Source organism: Amia ocellicauda, chromosome 2 (assembly GCF_036373705.1).
Source record: "Amia ocellicauda isolate fAmiCal2 chromosome 2, fAmiCal2.hap1, whole genome shotgun sequence".
Lineage (NCBI taxonomy): Eukaryota > Metazoa > Chordata > Actinopteri > Amiiformes > Amiidae > Amia > Amia ocellicauda.
In genome coordinates, this window is record NC_089851.1 from 16,265,225 (window position 1) to 16,288,892 (window position 23,668).

Genomic DNA, 23,668 nt, shown 5'->3' on the forward strand with positions numbered 1-23,668 from the left:
TAATTGTGTGAGCTGGAGGCTGGATGCCCCTGTGGCAACTCACCCAAGGACAACTATGATGTGTTGTTTTTAGTATATCAATCTCTCCCCCAAATCTCCTGGCCAAAAAATATATAAATACGCCCCCCCCCCCCCCCCCCCGCCACAATATCAATAAAAGGGATATTACAGAGGTCTTTTTTTCCCATGTATTACTCTAATTGTGTTAATATTGAGTTTGGAAGATGATAGATTAGTTATCTGCACACATTTGAACTCTTTCATTGTAGACCTTTATCAAAAACTTTATTAGAAACATACTGTGGAAATGAGTGGAAACACTTTTAGGAATTATTGATTTAGATATGAATATAATACTTAGAAGATTTATATTTTGTAATAAATGGAAAGATTAGTTACAGCATCCATAATTTTATGAAAAGACAGCTGTTCACAATCAAGTAAACTGGATGTAGGCCAAGCATTCATTTTAATGACTGTTGTAACCCTTTTGATGTTTCCCAGCTTTCCATCCTTTGCTTTGTTTTGAGTGTGTTCATATACCCACACAAAAGACCTTTATTGGAAAGTACAAATACACATCAGTATGCACCTTTGGGGAAAAAAGGGAAATAAGTCAGCTATTTGTACCATAGGCTGTGCAATGTATGCCCCAATGGGTCTTAGAAATAAATAGATGAGGTGAAAGCCTTAGAAGGTATTACATTGTGTTTTTATTTGCAACTTAAACACACATTGATGTTGAATTTATTCATTGACTATATCCAAATTATTAAACCCCATGCAGAGTGTCAAGGGATGCCTTATAATGATGGTGGAGACTGTATATTGTAGTATGATTCATCCTTTTGAGGATAGTCAGTGAAGAATATGTTAGGGCAACCAGGAATAGAGTTTATAACAACATCAAAAAGCAACACAAACCCTGCCTTCAAAGGCACAGTCTATGCTTACGTAAAGGAGTATTTCTTTTTTATCTCTGTATCTCGAAAGAACATGATATTTTCTGTTGCTTCGGTGAGAGATACACAGCTTTATTGTCTTTATTTTCTTGAATTCCCTGTTTGGATCAATGAAGCCCCCACTAATTGGTCATAGTATTGAGTCACCAGTGCTCCCACTTTGTTGGCTTTCATTAGTGTGCAGATGTCTTATTAAAATATTACATTTAAATAGAATATGTCCTTATTAATATCATTGTTTGCATGGAGCTTGTTAATCAATGATGTAAGAAATGCTAGATTTATCTTTGGCAGAATAACCAGTTGAGACATTTCAAATGTGCCCAGCAGGGTTCCCATGCTTTCATGCCTGTGATATATATAGATTGTCTTGCATTTTTAACTACTTCAAGAAACAGCTTTAGTGGATAGTGACTTAGTGGTTCCTGCTTAAAAAAACAATATATATATATATATATATATATATATATATATATATATATATATATATATATATATATATACTTGCTGATTCCATGGTTGTGTCAAAATGGGTGTATTGACCTTTTCTTGAAGTGGTTTTGTACAATAGAAACAGGAGTGCCAGATCCCTCTCCACCCCCACCTTCTCTTACTCATGGCAGAGTACCATGGCCCTTGTTAAATGAGAGTGCTAAGATAATCAGAGGGAATGATTAATCGGAGGCAAGGATTATAATATATGCATTTTGTTCTGTACTGCGTGAAAGACACAGCATTGTTTCAGGGTGGTCGATAAAACAGGCTGCACTTCTATGTGACTGGGCTGTCATGCGGTGAGACTTCTCGTGCTGAGAATTGGGGAGTCAGACATTTTTACCCGTATCTATGTGTCTACACGTGCATTCGACAAGGACGTGTATAAGAACCAAACAACACAGTAACAATGTACACTAACATTCCTGGTTTCATTCCTTATAAAGTGTCTGGTTGACTGTACTGTGCTAACTTTATGAGTCTGCACCAGGATGCCTTTTAGGTTTCATCACCCTTTTATATTGCCTCCCTGCTGTCCTGTACTGAGGAACATAGCTCTCTTCAAAGCGCACCTGTTGTGCTGAGCATGACGGGACATTGCCCTGCTATCACATAACAGTAACATGTGGAAACGCACTGAGCTTGACATAAAGGGCTGCCCTCAGAGACAACAGCTGACGGTTACTATAAAGGACTCAGATGACTTGTATTCAGAGCACTCGGTCAGACCCATAAATTACTGCAGCAGAGTGTCTTTTTAACCTTTGCCAAGTATCGGCCTGTTATTAACAGACATTATAATAAGGCTCTTACCACTTAAACTGCAACAGCTCCTCTTGCTGAGAGTAGACATTAATAATATTAATCATTTGGCTTATTAACTTTGGAATTCCTTTCCAAAAACTTACTTTCATAGTGTAAAATTGAAGGAGATATTTTACAAGTGAACATTGTGTTCTCTTTGAAGTTGCTCAGGTGGTCTAGATTAATTTCTCCATAACAGATTTGAACCTCAAGGAATTGAAAAATAATGTTTTTTGGCAGACTATCAAACAACATTAGGACCTCTAAACCCTGTGTGTAGTCAATTGGTTGGTGTTACAAAATATGTTTGTAGATATATATGTTTGTATATATTTACGTTTATTGTCCATTTAAGGGTGTATTGGTTGTCTGCTTTGTGAGTCTCTGTCAGCAACTTCTACACTATTGAACAATAAAGCATGTGGGCGGGGGGGTTGGCATTTTAGAAAGATTGAGGCATTGTATGCCTGGCCAAGTGTTTAATTATACACTATTAAGGAATATACACTGAGTGGCAACTTTTTAGGTATATCAGTCCTTTCCATTAAATATGCTGCACAGTCAGTGACAGCACCACGTATTCAGACTATGCTATTTAAAGCAGGTAAGCAGGTAAATAGGGATTTTGTGTGTGTGCCATTCACAGGGAGAATAGACAAAAGATTTTAGTGACTTTGAGCGAGGCATGGTAGTTGGTGCCAGACTCTCCGGTGTCAGTATGTCCGAAACAGCAACCAAGCCAGTTTTCACGCAAGACAATGTCATGGGTGTATAGGGAATGGTCCACCATCCAAAAGACATCCAGCCAACAACGGTCCCGAGGTCCGAAAAAGCTTGTTGAAGAAAGAGGACGACGGAGGTTGACACAACTTATGCATAGACAGATGGGCTACAGTCAGTCAAATAACAGCTGAGTACAACAGTAGTTCTAAAAGAGGCATATCAGATGGCACAATTCCTCATACCTTGTCACGAATGGGGAATGGCAGCCAACGACCTAACCAAGTTCCATTCCTTCAGCAAAACACAAGAAACTGCATTTGCAGTGGGTTAAGGAACACAAATGCTGGACAATGGAGGACTGGAAAAATCATGGCTCCTGCTTATTCACACTGATAGGAGGACCAGGATATGGCAAAAACTCCATGCCACAAGGCTAAATTGTCCAGGAATCGTTCTGGAACATGATAGTGAATTCAGCTTACTGCAGTGGCCTGCCCAGTCACCAGATCTCAATCTGGTCTAGCATCTGTGGGATGAGATTGAATGAGCTATTCAGAGTACAGATTCACCACCAGGCAAATTGCAACAACTATGGGAAGCAACTGAGTCAACATGGGCCTGCATCCCTGTGGCACGCTTTTGATACCTTGTTGAGTCCATGTCCCAGTGAATTCAGGCTGTTCTGAGGGCAAAAGTGGGAGCACTTTGCTATTAGTTTGGTGTACCTAATAAAGTGGCCACTCAGTGTAAATCAGGTGTATAGCTACTTAATACAGTCATTACTAGTCATGTCTATTTTGTACACTTTTCTAAAAAGACTGTAATTCAAGGGAAACCTTTTGAAAAAGCTGTTCTATTTCTGCATCTCAGGAGTTGAAGTTATGAGCAGTTCACCAATTGCAAGTCTGCAAACAACATTCAGATTGATTATGCAGTCATGAAAAGTGCATGTCAACAAACATTTCCACGGTGTTTAATACATATTATTGTTTAAACTAGATATCCATATTCACAGTTCTTTCAGTTTCAATCAGTTCACTTTGTATAATAAGTTTAAATGGAATTAATTAAATGACAAAGTTAGTTATTTAATTTCTAGATATGCTCTTTATCCAGTGAAACTGAACAAGCATTAAATACATTAACCTTGCAAATTCGATTTTTCTCCTCAATACATTTAAGTATTTTTAAATAACACATTGTAATCTTTGAAGACTAATCTTAATTAAAAGAAGATCATTCTTACTGTTGGGTCTCCAGTATAATTGTTTTTCTTCTTAGCGGTCTTTTTCTCACCACTGTGATATACTTCTGGTGAATGTCCCCTCTGTTGCATATAGTTTCCTACTGAGCTTCAACAAAATTTATTTTTTTCCACAGTGTTAAAATAGTCTCACACACTATATATAAGGTAGTAATATTCAATTTTATATAGTTAATGTTATTTATGAAACAAGTTCCTAAGATCACCATCAGTGTTTTATAGGCACAAATAATAAAAGACAGCCTCCTGACTGAATGTTGCATATCTGTCTAGGGATTTAACAAGTATTGCTCTTCAGATGAAAATGGAAAAAGTGAGAATGACAGTGAATGATGTGATAAACCTGCAGCTGGATATCAAAGTAACAGTGCAGCTGCAGCCTCATGTCTTCATATAGAAAACCAAACTCTGTCTTTACATTCAATAAAATCACAACAACCATGATCTTATTTTTCTTAATAAGCTTTTTAGCTATTTTTGTTTAAATATATATTTTTATATTTTCCCTTGTACTCTTTTATTACATTTCCACTGCTAAGACGTTAACTCCCAGCGGAGTTTATCGCAAGCTGAAAGGTTGTGGCGCTCTACAAAGTAGGTTACTGCAAACATTGTTCCCCTTTCTTTCGTATGAAGAGTGAAACAACGTCCCCCTGCCTTTTATAGTGGGACTGCTGGGTTTGGTGGCGCCATGGCAACAGACCACATGATGAGGTGTATTAGATTGCCTGGGACAGAGTGCGCCGAGGCATAGTGGCACAATGTAGCCTACCCTGCCTTCTGCTGTAATGAGAGTTCATCTGAGTTTCTCTCAAGTTGTTCAATGGAATAAGGGTCACTAAGGGTTTCCAGCACTTGTGTTGCAGGTAAGGATTACACTTTTTTAAATTTTCTGAAGGTTCTTTCTCTTCAGAAATGTGACATACATAATGTTTGGATTTTTTACTCTCAGATTAGTTTAAACACAATTCACACTGACTACCCATACAGGCACATATCCTTTTAAGTGGACTATGGTTAGTTTTGTTTGAAAGGTGATACAAAGTGTAAATTAAGATTCAGCTATTTTCTGTAAGGAAGCACCTTGCTATACATATCTAGTAAGTGGAGTCAATTTACTGAACAGCTGCTAGCCGCAACTGCTTATTACTGACTGAACAATCTGTTGAGATGCAGAATGTTGTTTAGCACACAACATGTGGATTGCCTGTCTAATGTCTTCTATTTGCAATGTATTGGGTTTTGAATGTGGTGGTATCAATAGCAACAACAAAAAAAGCAGAATGTGTGCAGTGTGGAGGATGTTTACGCTGTGCAGTTTGTATTCTTTGAAACTGTGCACTCAGTCAGTTGCTGTTAGGATCCAGCCCAGAATTAACAGAAAAAAACACTCAGTAGTGCTGTATGCATTGTCACTTTCATATGCTATTTATGTTATGTGGATAGTAAATGCAATGAGAAGCATTGTCCAGACTGTTTCCTATCATACATGCACTATACATAACATAGTTCCAAATTTGCTTTCTTTTTCATTTTTTCTTTTGTATACATGTAAAGTTAATACTAGGATCAGAAGGTTTTAGGAGCTTTGTGGCCATGACTGATTGCAATTTCTTTCTATATTTTTATATTTTTGACTGATATCCAGACTTGTTTTATTAATTAGGGCACTAAGCTAGCCATTGTGCTCACAGGGGCCACACTAATACAGTTTGTGAGCCTGAAGATGCCAGGCAGAGACTGGTGAGCTGGTCCTGGGCTTTCTCAGCTTAGCAGTTCAGCTTTAAGTGATGATTGGCTGACAGTAGAGATTAAAGGGAGGCCCCATATACCAAGTCCTGTCAAACCATATGCAACCTGCCACTCTGAAGACAGAGAACTAAAGCAATGAAACAGAGAGCATATTAAAGTGCAATTTTATGTGAATTGCAGTCTTCAAATTGAGCTATAACTGCACTAGCATATTTATTTTTCTGTGTACCTTGCCTCATACACACAAAGGAATCTAATTTCAAGAAAATAATGACCGTTATTGTTATAATAACATATATTACCCCAGTGAAAAGTCTGGATTTATGCAGTAAATATATGTGCAGTTTTGCATGATCTTTGAACACCAACAATAAGGAACCGGTATGCCTCAGATGGCTTCTCTTTTGTTCATTTTTTTAAATAAATATGATGCTGCATCTGTCTGTGGCTCTGAGCATTACACAGCAATGTCAGCTTCCCTAGAGTGGAGTCCCTTTGGTGTGTTTGAACACCAGGAGAACCACAAAAGGAAAGTGTATTTGGGTGTGCTCAATCAATAGAGATGCCTCTGAGATTTAGACCACTCCATAACATTCTAAGAAGCTATTCTCATGTATAATTTATCAATGAAGCAGTGTTTTAGCCAGATTAAATTCAGTTTCTGATTGAGAGAAGAAGGAAAAAAAAGATGACACTTGCCTGTTACAAATCCCTAAGGGTCAAATTCAAAGTGTGTGACTTCATACATTTCACCTTGGCATTTGTTTAATAATGCATTGATGCTTCAAACTTTAATAATTGTAGTGTTATTATATAATTGTAATGTATGGTATATTATTGTAAAGTACGTTTCACTATGAACTAGCTGGGAAATGTTTATATTACATTGTTTTTTTCCAATTTGAGACTGGACCAAAACTATTACTAGTACTTGAAGGTGCCTTTTAATACTGAAATCTTCCTTGTGTTTTGTGACATTTAGATTCATGTTGAACAAGAAATTATTACTAGAAATGCTTAGAGATTAGTTCAAGTACATCCTACATAGCAGCGAGAACAGATCCAGATATAACGCACTTCGTACATAATTTTCTTGCCAAGCTAATGACGCTCCTGGCAAACGCACAGAACTACCATTTACCATGCTTGACGTATGTGATGACATGCAACAAATCCAGAATAAAACTAAAATAAAATAAAATCTAATCTAAAGTCTAATAAAACAAAACATCAAGAAAGGCCTTCTGAGAATGAACCTCATAGTGAGTTGGTAATGTTCAGTATGTATTAAACATTAATCTACAGAGGCCAGTGTAAAGCAGATGGCATGGACTTGCTCTCACTCTTAATATCTCACTCTATATAATCCTATAGGGAAACATGAAATATAGATAAGGCTGCTCTAGTTATTTCTGTTACACTGGAATCTCTTGTAAGTAGGCTATATTATTTATTTATTTATTTATTTGCTCGCTTATAAATGCTGAAACAGTAATAATTAATTAGACTATCTACTATATCACTGGGTATAACCATTTACTAGTTAGAGTGTATAGGAGATATAATAAGCAATATATAAAGTCTTACATCCTAGATTGTAAAAGCTGATAAGTGCAGACAAGATATTAAAAAGTTGTGCAATCTTACAGGAGAATTAAAGACTAATTACAAGTGCAGTCTGAAAAGATGTGTCTTGAGTAAATTGCTGCATCATATGACACTGCTGTCCCATTAAATACATTTTTTCTCCTATAAGACACTTTTGTCATGTACCACACATTTTTGTGGTGTCTTCTGAGAGGGTAGAATAGAATAGAATAGAATACATTTATTGTCATTGCGCAACGGTACAACGAAATTTAGCGCTTCTCCTCAGTGGTACACATATACATAAAAACATACACACCACAAATAATAAATAAATAAATAAATACATACATAAAAAAGGGGGGGCATAACAAATATAAAAATATAAATAGTCAATCAATAAAAAGTAGTAATAATATTGCACAACCCTGTAACTTGTTTAAATGTTTAATCTCCTTATTAATTAGAGAGAATTAATTTAGGTTTTAGAGGTCATATTAAAGCAACCTTTATTCAAGGCCAAACCTCCACCTGCAAATATTTCACAAAACATTCAACAGTTTTTTGTTCTGGCTGTTCCAGTGGCATTTAGTTTGGTAGAAGGGAAAAAGCTGAATAAGCATGCAATAATGGGCATGGTTTTCGGCAGGATTGCCACACTACTAAACCATTATTGGCATTCAGTGTTGATGGGATTACTTTTTTTTGTGTCCATTATATTTTTAATATGACATGTACACATTCTAGGTCAAGGTTCGGGTTTAAAAAACCTCTAAACTTTATTTTGACAGTGCTTATGTTCAGGTTCATATTTGTGACATGAAATAGGATCAAAATATAAGTATGCTAACGGATGCAAGCAATTGCTATAATTTGCAGTGACCAATCATGGCCCAAGGCTCATACAGTGTTTTATGGAATAGTGATTATGATAAGCATAGAAAGTACACAGTGGTATAGTCATGCAAAAAGATATAATGACGGATGCATTGTCTTGTGAAAGGGAGGTGTTCAGCCTTCAAACTGAGCATGAACATGCTGTATGTGCACTCAAATAAGTGGGTATACATTGAATACTTGCATATAGTTTCTACTACATTCCTGATTATACCTATGACATGGTAGTGAAAAGCAGAATAAAATGTTCTATTTTCTGATACTCCAGAGGGGGAAGAGTTAAAGTCCCTTGTGCTCTTGGTAATCCCCCAGGGTGTTTACACTTGTCATCTATAGTTACTGTCACCAGTCTTCGACAGTGCTAACCTTTAGCTTGCAAAGGGTGAAAATATTTTAGAAAAAAAAAATATTGAACAGTGAGACACATTTCTTTCAAAATTCCAGAATATGATTTTAACTCTTTAAACCATGACATTTGGTTTTGTTTATTTTATTTTATTATTCTTTTTTGTCTGAGGTTACTTACTTTGTTTACATTACTGTTCTTGAAATCAGGATATCTGTGCTTTGGAAGGAAATAAAAATGTGAATTACGCAAATCTTTTACAATGTAATTACAAACAATTATTATGCATTTGAAATTTGGCTTATTTGCTTTTGCTTGTTGCTTCCTTGTTCTTTGTAACTCAGATTTCATAATTTTCATATGTGTATTCTCAGGAGAGAGGATACATTGTATTATTATTATTGTTAGTATAAGTAGTATTAGTCAGGGATGGGCAGTATTTATGATACATGTATTTAAAATACAAAATAGGATTTTGTAATTTGTATTTGATAGGGTTGATGGAAATGGCTTCATATTTTGTATCAAAATACTTTAGTGTTTTGTATTTTGTAGTTTAAAAATACTGTAAAATACTTTGTGAGAAGTCTACATGATGACATCATACAAATGCTGCCTCTGATTGGTGCATATGTGTCCAGACTTGTTGAGATCAGAACAGAAAATTGTCCATACCCGAAGAAGAAGGTCAAGGTGGGAAACATGTAGGTTGCCAGCTTTCCATCGATTTTTAGCATAAATTGCTATTTTTTTTAACAGTTCATGTTAAGTTTTGGTTTTCGTTTTAGTAGTCTAGGCTAAATCGTTTAGCAATTTACGTAATGTTCTATCTAATTATTTGACCCGAGTAGCAGCCCTCACAGTTAATGTTAGCTTTGCTACTTTCAGCCTATGTTAAGTTTTTGTTGGTTGTGCATGAAAAAAATAAAAGCGTTTCAGTGTTGTACAATATTACATTATAATGCCACAATATGGTGTAACTTGTTAAATGCACACACATGTGCCTTATTGTCATTAACAACGTTGTGCTGCAACGCCATTAAAGAGCAGGTTGTCAACCATCCACCACTCCTTGGCAAGCTCTGTTGCTACTTTCTGATTACGTTTCTGGCTACATTTAATATCAAAACATATTGATCATTTAATAATTGTTGACAAAGTGCTAAAATGTTTGTTTTCAACCTCCAAATAGGTGTCCAATGATTGATAAATAAATAATTTAATGCTAAATGATTGTACCCTAATTGAAGTAGCTGTTTAATAGGATCATGATTTTGCATACCATTGCATGAATGACTGCCTGACACATAATTTATCATATTTATGATTAACAATGAAATGATTCATTAGAAACTAGTTGCTATGAATAAAGGTGCCATCAGCTGTCTTCTTATGAATGACTTGTTTGTCATTGAGTCAGTGTTGCTGATGAAAAGTAGGCTCTTCATTACCAAACACCAAGTAACTAAATTAGGATACAATTATGAGTTATTAGCAAACTGTTAGTTAAACATTAAACTGTTGGTTACTTTAAAACTAACCTTCATCTGGGTGATCACAGGGATATGTGAATATTTGAACTGGTTGTATATGTCAGATGCGCACGACTCGTTAGGCAGAGGAAAGCTTATTTCCTATATGACATTGTCTACTTAATCAGCTGAGTCAGTTTACTGGTGAAGGGATAGATCAAATAGGCCGATAGAAGGAAGGTTTGCAAAGTGATTTAATGCTCCCTTGTAAAAGAAAAGTATTTTTTAGTATTTTTAAAATAAAGAAATACAGTAGTTTATTTTGATACATGGTGTGGCTGCTGTATTTTGTAGTTTATTTTGATACACTTAAACTTAAGGTATTTGGTATCTTATTTTAAAATACGTTTTGATGTATCTTTGCCCATCCCTGGTAGTAGTAGTAGTAGTAGTAGTAGTAGTAGTAGTAGTAGTAGTAGTAGTAGTATTCTGATGGGATGGCTTTCTATTGTCAGTTGGAGTCTTGAGTCCTACCAAATGTATAGTTGTTTGTGGAGATAACCACTAGTGTTCCTCTGTCATCATGTAGACTTGTCAAATATGAGTTCATCTTTATCAGTTGATTTTAGATGACTCTCAGTATGGCAGAGAGTAGCATGATTAATGAAAAGGTCACCTTTTATGTCATACATGTTGGAACAATACCTCTTACAGTTCAGTACATCTATAGTCCACTGCATCTATGAATCTGTGTTGCTTACATTAAATTATTACATTTTTATTGTGCTTCGGATTTCACAGGTAATGTAAAACATTGAAGTGATCATGAGACTCAATAATCAAACAATGAAAAGAAACTATAGCACAAGCAATTTACAGAATGGCCTTTTTCATAAAAGTCTTACCAAGATATGCAGTATGGCAAGCACTGTACGGATCAGCAGGTTTTGTAATGATCACGTTGGTCCAGAAAACTGTCTCTAAAAGACAGGGAATGAATGTGTATATCCACGCCCCTGCACAGAGATGTAGTGAGTGGAGTAATGTGAAGTGTGTGTACCTTCCTGTGAAGAGGCTATATGAGACACCACCTGTGCACAATTCACAAGCTACTCCTGTCATACGTTTCAGTGAAATTACAACCAAAAATAAGAAAGCATGTATTTGTCAACAAATTTGCATTTGTGTAATCATATTATGTAAATGTATCTAGATGGTATATTTAGTGAAAATTATTAGCACTATGTCTTGTGTTAGCAACGGAAACTGCATCATCTTCTGGAAATAATCCAGGTTGTGTCAGAGGATGATGGACAACTGCACAATCCCAGTGGTCGGCTGCCTAAAGCAAGATTGAACGAAACAGCTGCCAGTGCTGCACAGTGATACTAAATATTGATTGGCCCACAGTACCTGGGCATGACAACTGAGGTTAAAAAAATAGTTTCTGGAGTCTGCTGCTGTCCAGCTAAAAACCCTGTGAGCTTATTCTAATGAACAGATGCTTCAATCATGAATGCTTAGAGTACTGACACTGAGAATAGTCTGGCTAGTTGAGTCTGAAATACACATATGCAGAGGAAGACATTTGAGGAAAAAAATCTGTTTGCCTCAGTCCTGTGATGCCTCCGTATTTAGTGTTTCTAGACGTCCCTGCTTTGTGAATTCCATCTAATTTTGAGATTTCTGCCCTGGCTGAAGGTAAATACACACATCAAAAATGTGCTCTGGGATTGGGGAGGACATTTAAATACTGGAAGGGAGCAGTCCAAAATCAAGTGAAACTGCTTAATTGAAAGTGAAACCATCTTGTTGGACTGGGCAAGTATTTAGAAAGGCAAGTGTTATAGATTTTAGCATTAGAATAAAAAATTCACAAGGATTCTTGCTGGATGATAATGGTAATCTATGAAATGGGCAAACGGATGAAAAACAGATATGAAAAGCTGTATTCTCCATCTGATGGATTGACATTTTCCAGAGGACACCTGGAAACCTTCTGTGTATGTGGCCAACAATATGTAGCCAAGAGACATGAAGCAGGGGCCAGTGTGTCTCCTAACTATGCCCAGCAGACCATGAAAAGCCTCTAACACTTTGTTATTAACTATAGGCTTGAATTGTATGTGGTGTGGCTTCTGTGCTTCCAGGAGCACCCGAAGGGATGCCAAACACAAAAACAATTAGGGGACGGCCATATTTAGCAGCGAAGACACAATGGAGGACAAAATCTTTAAAGGGCAACACCGCCAGGAAGGCAAATTATGTCATTTGAAATATATTTCAGATCACAGATATTGTCTACAACAATTATTCAGGTGGTACCACATTTTGTGTGTAAGATTGTGTATTGAATGTTTACATTACAAAGAAAATAAAATTTAATTATGTTTGTGTGATTTGATGAACATCATCATATATATCCACTTTAAACTGCACGTATTGTAGTGTGTTCTGTTGAATTGCACTACCAAGTGAAAGTGTCTTCATCCCTGCTGGCAGTTCCTGACAATACACTGTTTACAGGGAGAGACGGCTGAAACCTTAGACTCACTCCATTATAACCCGCAGCTCCTAAAATAGAACTGCCATAGGAAGCAAAATATAAAAAGACCAAGACTATAAAAAGAGTTTGACCTGAGAACTAGACTGGAATGTGAGGTTTGTGTAGTTCTTCTTTTTTCCCCTTTGGTATTGAGTTTACACTGTCTCTAAATTTTGTTTTCATATGTATATTTTGTATATTGTGTTTGAATTATTAATATGATGTGTGATCATTTTCATTAGATCAGTAGTTTTCAGTTTTAAAGTAGAATATCCATAAGCAATATCAGCTGCCTGCATTTTACTGCATCAGTATCACCACAGAAAAATCACCATCTGATATTTTTATTTAGATGATACCCCCAAATATATACTGAATAAAAACCAGGAGTGTTCTCTTATGTACATTAAAATGTAGCATGGAATATGAATGTATAATTTAATGTAGTTCTGCCTGAGTAATCATTGTATGCTTTGTTCATTGTATACATTTCTTTATATAATAAGCCCATCTCGTGAAACCCACACAACGTGCATTTCTATAGAGAATTATATAACTTACAATGGATAAAGGAGCAAACTTTGATATGTACAATTTCCCTTCCTTATTGGTATAATTTGTAATTGGTCAGAAAGCTTGAAATCTTCAAGACAACTACCGAGCAGAAATAGACGGTTTGGTGTTTTGTTCAGTAGTCAAATACCTCAGGGCTGGTATAGATATTGAATAGAGGAGACAAAAAGCTTTAAACCCCAAGGGATGTTTTAGTTGAACTCATCAGCCAAAGAGCAGCTTTCTCTGATTGCAAATAAACAGGCAAAACTGGCTGGAATAGGGATGGAACAATTCCAGAGGTAAACCCCAGAGACCAATGTGACCTGACCTGACGAATACCTGGATTAAAGAAGTCGGGAACATAGGTATCCAAGATAATTAAAATTAAGTTGAAGCTGAAGAAGCTCTCCAATAACTGTACACAAAAATAACAGAATAAATAAAATTGGTCTTGAAAGAACCCTTTGTTTAACCTGAGTAACCTTATCCTTACTGCTAAGCATGTGGTATCAGACAAAAACTCATTTTGTAAATTGACAGTTTTGGTGGTCAGTTCCATTTCAGATAAATTAAACTTCCATGTACTCACAGTTATCAACCACTGGAGACTAAGCTTGACATTTGTAAATTAAATATATCAGTCTTCAGTTTGGGTAACTAGATACAGAACACACTGAAGCCCTTGAGTACATCTTCAATTATAAAGACAAGACGCTGCATTTTAGGATGAAGTAATGCTTGAGAATTTTTTTATCAAGACTTTAAGACAGGATTCTGCTTCTCATCAGAGCCCTCTAAGAGGATTAGTTGGATTAAAGAAAATAAATTGTTGTGTGTTCGATAAAATAAATGTTTTTCCTGATTAACAATACAGGACTTGTGCTGACAACGCTTTCAAAACATGGTTGTTTAACAAGGAATATTGTATATTAAACTGTGCAGTGTCACAATCAGAATTAGGGGGTGTGGGTATTGGGTATGTACTTAGAAGACTTTTTGTTTGTTTTGTTTGTTTGTTAACACACTGCACAGCTAGGCACGATTCCCTCCTGCAAGGAACTACAGAAAAACACAGAAATGTCATGGTGAGCCACAGGAATGAGCTGCTTTAAATCTGTGCCATCCAAGTTCCACAACTAGACAATATTGGCTGCCAAATGTTTAAACTCATACTGTAATCAAGTGTGAGCTGAGTGTTTCAATGCTAAAATATCTACTATTAGACATACAGTGCATCCGGAAAGTATTCACAGCGCTTCACTTTTTCCACATTTTGTTATGTTACAGCCTTATTCCAAAATTGATTAAATTCATTATTTTCCTCAAAATTCTACAAACAATACCCCATAATGACAACGTGAAAGAAGTTTGTTTGAAATCTTTGCAAATGTATTAAAAATAAAAAACAAAAAGAGCACATGTACAAGTATTCACAGCCTTTGCCATGACACTCAAAATTGAGCTCAGGTGCATCCTGTTTCCACTGATCATCCTTGAGATGTTTCTACAACTTGATTGGAGTCCACCTGTGGTAAATTCAGTTGATTGGACATGATTTGGAAAGGCACACACCTGTCTATATAAGGTCCCACAGTTAACAGTGCATGTCAGAGCACAAACCAAGCCATGAAGTCCAAGGAATTGTCTGTAGACCTCCGAGACAGGATTGTATTGAGGCACAGATCTGGGGAAGGGTACAGAAAAAATTCTGCAGCATTGAAGGTCCCAATGAGCACAGTGGCCTCCATCATCCGTAAATGGAAGAAGTTTGGAACCACCAGGACTCTTCCTAGAGTTGGCCGCCCGGCCAAACTGAGCGATCGGGGGAGAAGGGCCTTAGTCAGGGAGGTGACCAAGAACCCGATGGTCACTCTGACAGAGCTTCAGCGTGTCTCTGTGGAGAGAGGAGAACCTTCCAGAAGAACAACCATCTCTGCAGCACTCCACCAATCAGGCCTGTATGGTAGAGTGGCCAGACGGAAGCCACGCCTCAGTAAAAGGCACATGACAGCCTGCCTGGAGTTTGCCAAAAGGCACCTGAAGGACTCTCCGACCATGAGAAACAAAGATTGAACTCTTTGGCCTGAATGGCAAGCGTCATGTCGGGGGAAACCAGGCACCGCTCATCACCTGGCCAATACCATCCCTACAGTGAAGCATGGTGGTGGCAGCATCATGCTGTGGGGATGTTTTTCAGCGGCAGGAACTGGGAGACTAGTCAGGATCGAGGGAAAGATGAATGCAGCAATGTACAGAGACATCCTTGATGAAAACCTGCTCCAGAGTGCTCTGGACCTCAGACTGGGGCGAAGGTTCATCTTCCAACAGGACAGTGACCCTAAGCACCCAGCCAAGAATACAAAGGAGTGGCTACAGGACAACTCTGTGAATGTCCTTGAGTGGCCCAGCCAGAGCCCAGACTTGAACCCGATTGAACATCTCTGGAGAGATCTGAAAATGGCTGTGCACCGACGCTCCCCATCCTTGAGCTTGAGAGGTCCTGCAAAGAAGAATGGGAGAAACTGCCCAAAAATAGGTGTGTCAAGCTTGTAGCATCACACTCAAAAAGACTTGAGGCTGTAATTGGTGCCAAAGGTGCTTCAACAAAGTATTGCGCAAAGGCTGTGAATACTTATGTACATGTGCTTTTTTTGTTCTGTATTTTTAAAAAATTTGCAAAGATTTCAAACAATCTTCCTTCACGTTGTCATTATGGGGTATTGTTTGTAGAATTTGAGGAAAATAATGAATTTAATCCATTTTGGAATAAGGCTGTAACATAACAAAATGTGGAAAAAGTGAAGCGCTGTGAATACTTTCCGGATGCACTGTAGATCTTATATATGACAGAAGAATGTTCTACAGGTCAGGTCTTTATATGTGAGACAGGTTACCTTAGAAAGTGTTTTAAATAGTCATATCATAGTTGTTGTTTATTTATTTGTTTCTTTGTACCAAAACCTATAAAAGTATTTATAATGCAAAGTCATAAGTTCAAATTTTCATACTGTGTGTTCCCATACTGATGGGAAAGATGGTAAGTTAGCTAACTTTACTCGATCTTACTGAGGGAACTAACTGTTGGTAAAATCTGATGTAATTTTATGTAATGATTAGGTTGTTTGGATTTGTGCAAACATCTTAGACGGGTTTTTGGGATCTGCAAGTAGGCAAGCAATTTAGTTTTTTTCTTTTATCTTGGACAGAATGATTGAAGATCGTGGGAGACGAGCTAATACCATGGCCGAGAGAAGACAGCTGTTTGCAGAAATGCGTAAGTGTTGAAGGATGTTTATCATCATGCCAGAGGACATCTTTCGAGGTGCTTCTCATTCACATAAAGAATCTTCTAAATACCTTTGGCACAGAAGAAAGACTATAGCTTTTTTTCTCAGTAACACAGGGGCAAAACCTTTCCTTTTCCCACATCTAGGCCCAAATTACAGTCAATTCTAATTTAGCACTTTCCCATAATACCCTGGAGAAGTGTAAACAATCACATGTTCCCCTGAGACTGAGTCTCCAACCCAGTTGCCTCTTTTTACACGGTGAACTACAGTGGAAACCACTGTGATTATATGTCAGATGGAGGACAGTCAGGCTTAAAATACACTTAAAATACCCACGGCTGCAGGTATTTTCCAGCTACAGAAGGATCCCCCTGGATTTACAGAAATAATAAGGCTCCTACTACAATGACTCCCAAAGACAGAATTCACCCCAGTGATCTCCACAGTGTAGGTCTAATCCTGCATTTGGGGAGGATTGCTTTTACTGGATAGGAGATGTAAGACAATGGGCTCTAGTTTTGTCTTGTTTTGTCGTTTGCCTAATTTTGGTCTTAGATTATTTGATCAACAAGATTACAGTCAGACTTTCTCATCTCCATCCAATGACTACATGTGTGGATACTGTGTTAAAAAATAAAATAAATACATATACAGTGGTCCAGTTCTGATGCTCACGTGCCCATTATAGGCACTTTCGGCAAGGACAGGGGTCAGCATGGGCACCCTGAATGGTCTGCGGCTACGCAGCCCCATACGCAACAAACTGCGATGCACTGTGTGTTCTGACACCTTTCTATCAGAACCAGCATTAACATTTTCAGCAATTTGAGCTACAGTAGCTCGTCTGTTGGATCGGACCACACGGGCCAGCCTTCACTCCCCACGTGCATCAATGAGCCTTGGCCGCCCATGACCCTGTCGCCGGTTCACCGCTTTTCCTTCCTTTGACCACTTTTGATAGGTACTGACCACTGCAGACCGGGAACACCCCACAAGAGCTGCAGTTTTGGAGATGCTCTGACCCAGTCGTCTAGCCATCACAATTTGGCCCTTGTCAAAGTCGCTCAGATCCTTACGCTTGCCCATTTTTCCTGCTTCTAACACATCAATTTTGAGGACAAAATGTTCACTTGCTGCCTAATGTATCCCACCCACTGACAGGTGCCATGATAACGAGACTATCAGTGTTATTCACTTCACCTGTCAGTGGTCATAATGTTATGGCTGATTGGTATATATATATATATATATATATATATATATATATATATATATATATATATATATATATACACTCACCTAAAGGATTATTAGGAACACCTGTTCAATTTCTCATTAATGCAATTATCTAACCAACCAATCACATGGCAGTTGCTTCAATGCATTTAGGGGTGTGGTCCTGGTCAAGACAATCTCCTGAACTCCAAACTGAATGTCTGAATGGGAAAGAAAGGTGATTTAAGCAATTTTGAGCGTGGCATGGTTGTTGGTGCCAGACGCGCCGGTCTGAGTCTTTCACAATCTGCTCAGTTACTGGGATTTTCACGCACAACCATTTCTAGGGTTTACAAAGAATGGTGTGAAAAGGGAAAAACATCCAGTATGCGGCAGTCCTGAGGGCGAAAATGCCTTGTTGATGCTAGAGGTCAGAGGAGAATGGGCCGACTGATTCAAGCTGATAGAAGAGCAACTTTGACTGAAATAAGCACTCGTTACAACCGAGGTATGCAGCAAAGCATTTGTGAAGCCACAACACGTACAACCTTGAGGCGGATGGGCTACAACAGCAGAAGACCCCACCGGGTATCACTCATCTCCACTACAAATAGGAAAAAGAGGCTACAATTTGCACAAGCTCACCAAAATTGGACAGTTGAAGACTGGAAAAATGTTGCCTGGTCTGATGAGTCTCGATTTCTGTTGAGACATTCAGATGGTAGAGTCAGAATTTGGCGTAAACAGAATGAGAACATGGATCCATCATGCCTTGTTACCACTGTGCAGGCTGGTGGTGGTGGTGTAATGGTGTGGGGGATGTTTTCTTGGCACACTTTAGGCCCCTTAGTGCCAATTGGGCATCGTTTAAATGCCACGGCCTACCTGAGCATTGTTTCTGACCATGCCCATCCCTTTATGACCACCATGTACCCATCCTCTGATGGCTACTTCCAGCAGGATAATGCACCATGTCACAAAGGTCGAATCATTTCAAATTGGTTTCTTGAACATGACAATGAGTTCACTGTACTAAACTGGCCCCCACAGTCACCAGATCTCAACCCAATAGAGCATCTTTGGGATGTGGTGGAACGGGAGCTTCGTGCCCTGGATGTGCATCCCACAAATCTCCATCAACTGCAAGATGCTATCCTATCAATATGGGCCAACATTTCTAAAGAATGCTTTCAGCACCTTGTTGAATCAATGCCACGTAGAATTAAGGCAGTTCTGAAGGCGAAAGGGGGTCAAACACAGTATTAGTATGGTGTTCCTAATAATCCTTTAGGTGAGTGTATATATATATATATAAAATTAATGACACATGATTGGTGTACATTTTTCTGTTATTGCTTGGCTGACTACTCCAGGACAATTTCCTGCTGAAAACATTAATCACATCTGAATGTGAGGTAATGAAGTAAGGAAGTGTCAATGTTTCCGGATTTCAGCCCATAGTGCTTCATGGCAGTGACACTAGTTTGCTTCCCAACCATGAGACATGTTCTGTTTCAAGTCATTCTGCATACTGTTAATTATACTATCAACAGGTTGATGGTTAAGGGAATGCCAAGGCAATGATTAGAATTGAAGCAAGGGCTATAGTGAAATATTGTTGCATTTAATAAATAATTTATGGTAGCTGGTACTGCGGCAACTAATATTTTTTGCTTCTACTACATTGACAGCCAAGTTATACTGTATGTCAGTGCAGCCTTATATTTAATTATCTGTTATACTAGTTGGTGTTTTGTACACCCACCCACACACACACATCGTTTCAGCTATTTTACATGTAAGGTATTTGTAAACAGACTGCATCTTTTGAAATATGATATTCTTCACCAGCTTACCGAAATATGTTTTTAGATGCTCATGACTTTGCATTTAACAGTATTGTTGTTTTCTAAGGGGCTCAAGATTTGGATCGCATTCGATTATCAACCTACAGAACAGCATGCAAGCTCAGATTTGTTCAAAAGAAATGCAACTGTAAGTATAAGGAATTAATCTTCATTTAATATGCAATAAGTCTCATACCAAGGTATGAGATTTCACAATTTCACAAGGTCAATAACAATATATACATTTGAATAATTAAATATCTGATGGCTGTGAGAGACAATATCTAGCTGGAGTACTATGGTCATCTAAATAATAGCCTGTAATGTGGATTGCATATAAATCATTAGAATTCTGTGGGCATGTTTCAATTGAAAATGTGTATTCTAGCTGCTCTACAGGGGAAACAATTTAAACGGCAAAGAACTGAGAGTGCTTCATATTACACTGTGATCTTTTTAACATTTCCCCTAGCAGTGGCCTTGTGTGCACTGAGTATTTAAGCCCATTTTGTGTCAAACCCAATCAGCGATTGCTTGGTTACAGTTTTTCTGCTGTGTGCGTCTCTGCATGAGTCACGCAGAAGCCTGAGCCAGAAGTGCTGCAATTTGTGATCACGTCTAAAACAAAATCTGATTAAATTTCCAACAACTCTTCGCACCCCATGGGTATCGGCAGCAAATACAGGGAATGCTCTGACACAGTTTCATGTGTCTGAAACCCTTCAAAGTTCCTAGGGTAGTCTCAGAAACTCGACAGTATCTATATTTTGGACATTAGTTCACCCTGTAAAGTGACTGCTGATGCTGTCTGTTGTAAAATGAATGCCAGTGTGCTATTCGACACTATTATGTGCAGTGTTTCTCTTTTGAGATAACAGTCACATATACTAGTTCTTATGATAACCTCTCTTTGATATATTGAATGAAATCTCTGTCTGAATCTTTTGAAGATTACAAAAATGAAAATTTGTTTTTGTCCATATGAGCAGGAAATTTATTAGATACAAAAGTAAAGTTCAGGAGTGAGGTTAGTGTAACTCTCATATAGTGGCCTTTCGTTTTCATCATTGGCATTTCATCTAGAACAGTGGTTCCCAAACACTGGTTTGTGGACTTATGTCAGTCCTTAGCACATTTGGTGCCGGTCCATGGCATATTGCGTCCTGCACTCTATTACATTCACCTCAAATCCACATTAAAAAATCCTGTAAAATAATTCAAAATGATTCAGGTTTTGGTATTGCATTTTTATTGATAATTATATTTTTCCCTTTGTACTAGAGCATGTGTGTATTTTTAAAACGCAGTAAAATGTATCTTGGCTGTATTTTATTGTGGTGGTCCAACATACTTTAATACCACAAATAGGTGGGCCACCGTGTGAAAACGTTTGGGAAACACTGATCTATAAGATCTGTTCACTGTACATGTCTGACCCTCTCCTTGGTGCAGATTTTCTTCCTTCTGGTACTTTTACGTTCCCTGTGCTTTTACTCCATGAAAGGGGTTCATGGTAATATTTGAGTGTGGTGTGGCTTCAGGAAAAATGAAAAAGAAAGCACCACTGTCTCATAGGATCTTAAAATCTGCATGCAGAATTGTTTGTTGTGATGTGTGTGTGGCATAAACAGAATACATGCAGGCTGCGGGTGGCATGCCATATGAACTTCACCTGTGTACAGTTCTGTCATGGCTGCCTGCTGCTTGTGAATTTCAGAATATATTTTCTGCCTTCTTAGAAGCACTATTTGTATTGTCCATAAACTATCTATCTTCTCCTCATTCGTTATAATAATTTACAAAATCCATCCAGAGGGGCTGCTGGTTTCCACTGTTCTGAAAATATGTGATTTGGTGTATTTCATACGTTTACATCTTCTGGATTGCCACAGATATGTTCAATTTTCAACCACCCGTGCAATTATAAAATAATTGAAATAAAACAAAAGCATTATGCAAAAATCTGTTTGTTCTGCAGTGTGCAAAGTGCTGCCCATACATCCAAGAAAGTCAGCGCACCAGCCTAATGGATAACAACAGCGAAACAGTTGTGCAGGAGCGCGTGTGTCCTGCAGAAGCAAATAGATCTGCTACGACACCAATCATAGTATCATCCTCCTTCCTGTCAGATGAAGTTGTAAAGTTCAACAGCTTGTCTGGAGACACTATGTTAGGAAGAATCATTGGTCCTGCTGTCAGCTGCCTGAGATGAGTTGTCACTAAAAATCTAGAAGCCTTTTTACCGGAATATATGACAGTTATAAACCATTGATACATTTTACCTGAATTGAATGCGTGTACTTTTTCAGCTTTCTCGGTTGTACAAGTCTAATCTATGACCCTTTACAGCAATTTGTTATAATACCCCTGGGTTCTGAGGTCATTTCAGCAGGGCTCAAAATGTGCACGATCATTTTGAAAGCAAGATTCACTGTCTTTTGTCATTAGAGGAGCACTCCACTGTGTCTTCATAAGGCACGTGTAACCTAGAAAGCTGTGAGTTTTTAGGTGATTGAAAGAGACAGTGTGGGTGTGTTTATTTGTTTTTAAAGCTCATTGTTACATTGACATGGCTATAATATAATTTATTTTTCCCCTTCTCATATGTACAGTACATCTGGTGGACATTTGGAATGTTATAGAAGCCTTCAGGGAAAATGGGCTGAACACAATGGATCCCAACACAGAGTTCACTGTGGCTCGCCTGGAAGCAATACTGTCCACCATTTTCTACCAGCTCAACAAGAGGATGCCGACCACCCACCAGATCAACGTGGAGCAATCCATCAGCCTGCTGCTCAACTTCCTGCTCGCTGCATATGACCCGTACGTCTTGCTGCACAAGATGGGATGTATGGGAGATCTCACTGCAGACACATTGCCTGGCACTTCAGCTGCTGTCATGTTGTTTATGACATGGGCAGGGCTGACAGTATTAGGAGTGATATTCAGGACAGGGAATTAACCGTGACCTAGCAGTCAGTTCTTGGTTTCCCACATTTCGCTTTCTCGAAAAAAGAGTGAGATACATAAATATGATGAGATCCTTTCTTAATTTATCACTCAATATTTGAACAAATCTGTACCTTTAAAAATATATTTAGAAAACCTACATTATAACCAGTCAGTATTTTGTGTGGCCCTTTTTTTTTTTGGTTAAAGGCTTGATTCAAGATACTGAAGAATATTTGTTTTGTGCGAAGTCAGCATCAGAAGGTTATCAGGATATCAGGATAGTTATCTTTCTTTTTCTCTTCTTATATGGTAACAAAGCTTCATTTAGATTGTTTTAGCTCAGTTTAGAGTTTACCAAAAATGGCCAGTGTGTTGTTCTTCCAGTTGGCATGTTGTTTTCTCACATCAAATAACAATTAAGAACTTAATCAAAAAAATAATATAAATTGAAACATTCATGGTTTTCTGGCACTATGATCTTCATTCATCTGATCTTCATCTTGATTCATGTGTTCTTATTGCTGATGAGAATTGAACAGGTAGATACATGTTTCAGGGGATAACGGCTCTTCCAGAAGCCCATTTAGGCTGTCTGCTCTAACAGGGCTGACTCTAATTGGATGAAACTGAATTTCTCCACATATCGTACCTATCTGGTTCTGAAAGAGACGGGGATAAGAATTGTGACGGTCTTGGGATGCAATGAGGATCTATAATGTTTAATCATAATGTTTTGTTTTAATGCAGGGAAGGCCATGGCAAAATATCAGTCTTTGTTGTGAAGATGGCATTGGCAACGATTTGTGGAGGAAAGATTTTAGACAAATTAAGGTGTAAGTTATTGATTTATGATCACACTTTTGATTTGATTTGTTTGTTGTGGTCAATAATTGGTCTGTTTATTCTCCAATCATGGAGAGTATACAATTGGGAATAGAAATGTTATCTTTTTCTATTTT

At 37.8% G+C, this 23,668-nt stretch overlaps 1 protein-coding gene across 11 annotated transcripts in view; it reads left to right on the forward strand.

The window, feature by feature from the left end:
- dtna (dystrobrevin, alpha) overlaps nt 1–23,668 on the forward strand; it is a 103,413-nt gene that overhangs the window by 36,611 nt on the left and 43,134 nt on the right. For 10 of the 11 annotated variants that reach the window (XM_066719622.1, XM_066719627.1, XM_066719625.1 and 7 more), the window contains exons 2-5: nt 16,609–16,676; nt 19,822–19,902; nt 22,367–22,580; nt 23,457–23,542. In XM_066719622.1, coding sequence (XP_066575719.1) covers nt 16,610–16,676; nt 19,822–19,902; nt 22,367–22,580; nt 23,457–23,542 — 448 coding nt within the window. In that variant the 5' untranslated portion in view covers nt 16,609. Of the gene's footprint in view, nt 1–5,020; nt 5,115–16,608; nt 16,677–19,821; nt 19,903–22,366; nt 22,581–23,456; nt 23,543–23,668 lie in introns of those variants that run through there. The other variant, XM_066719623.1, reaches the window with a different exon arrangement.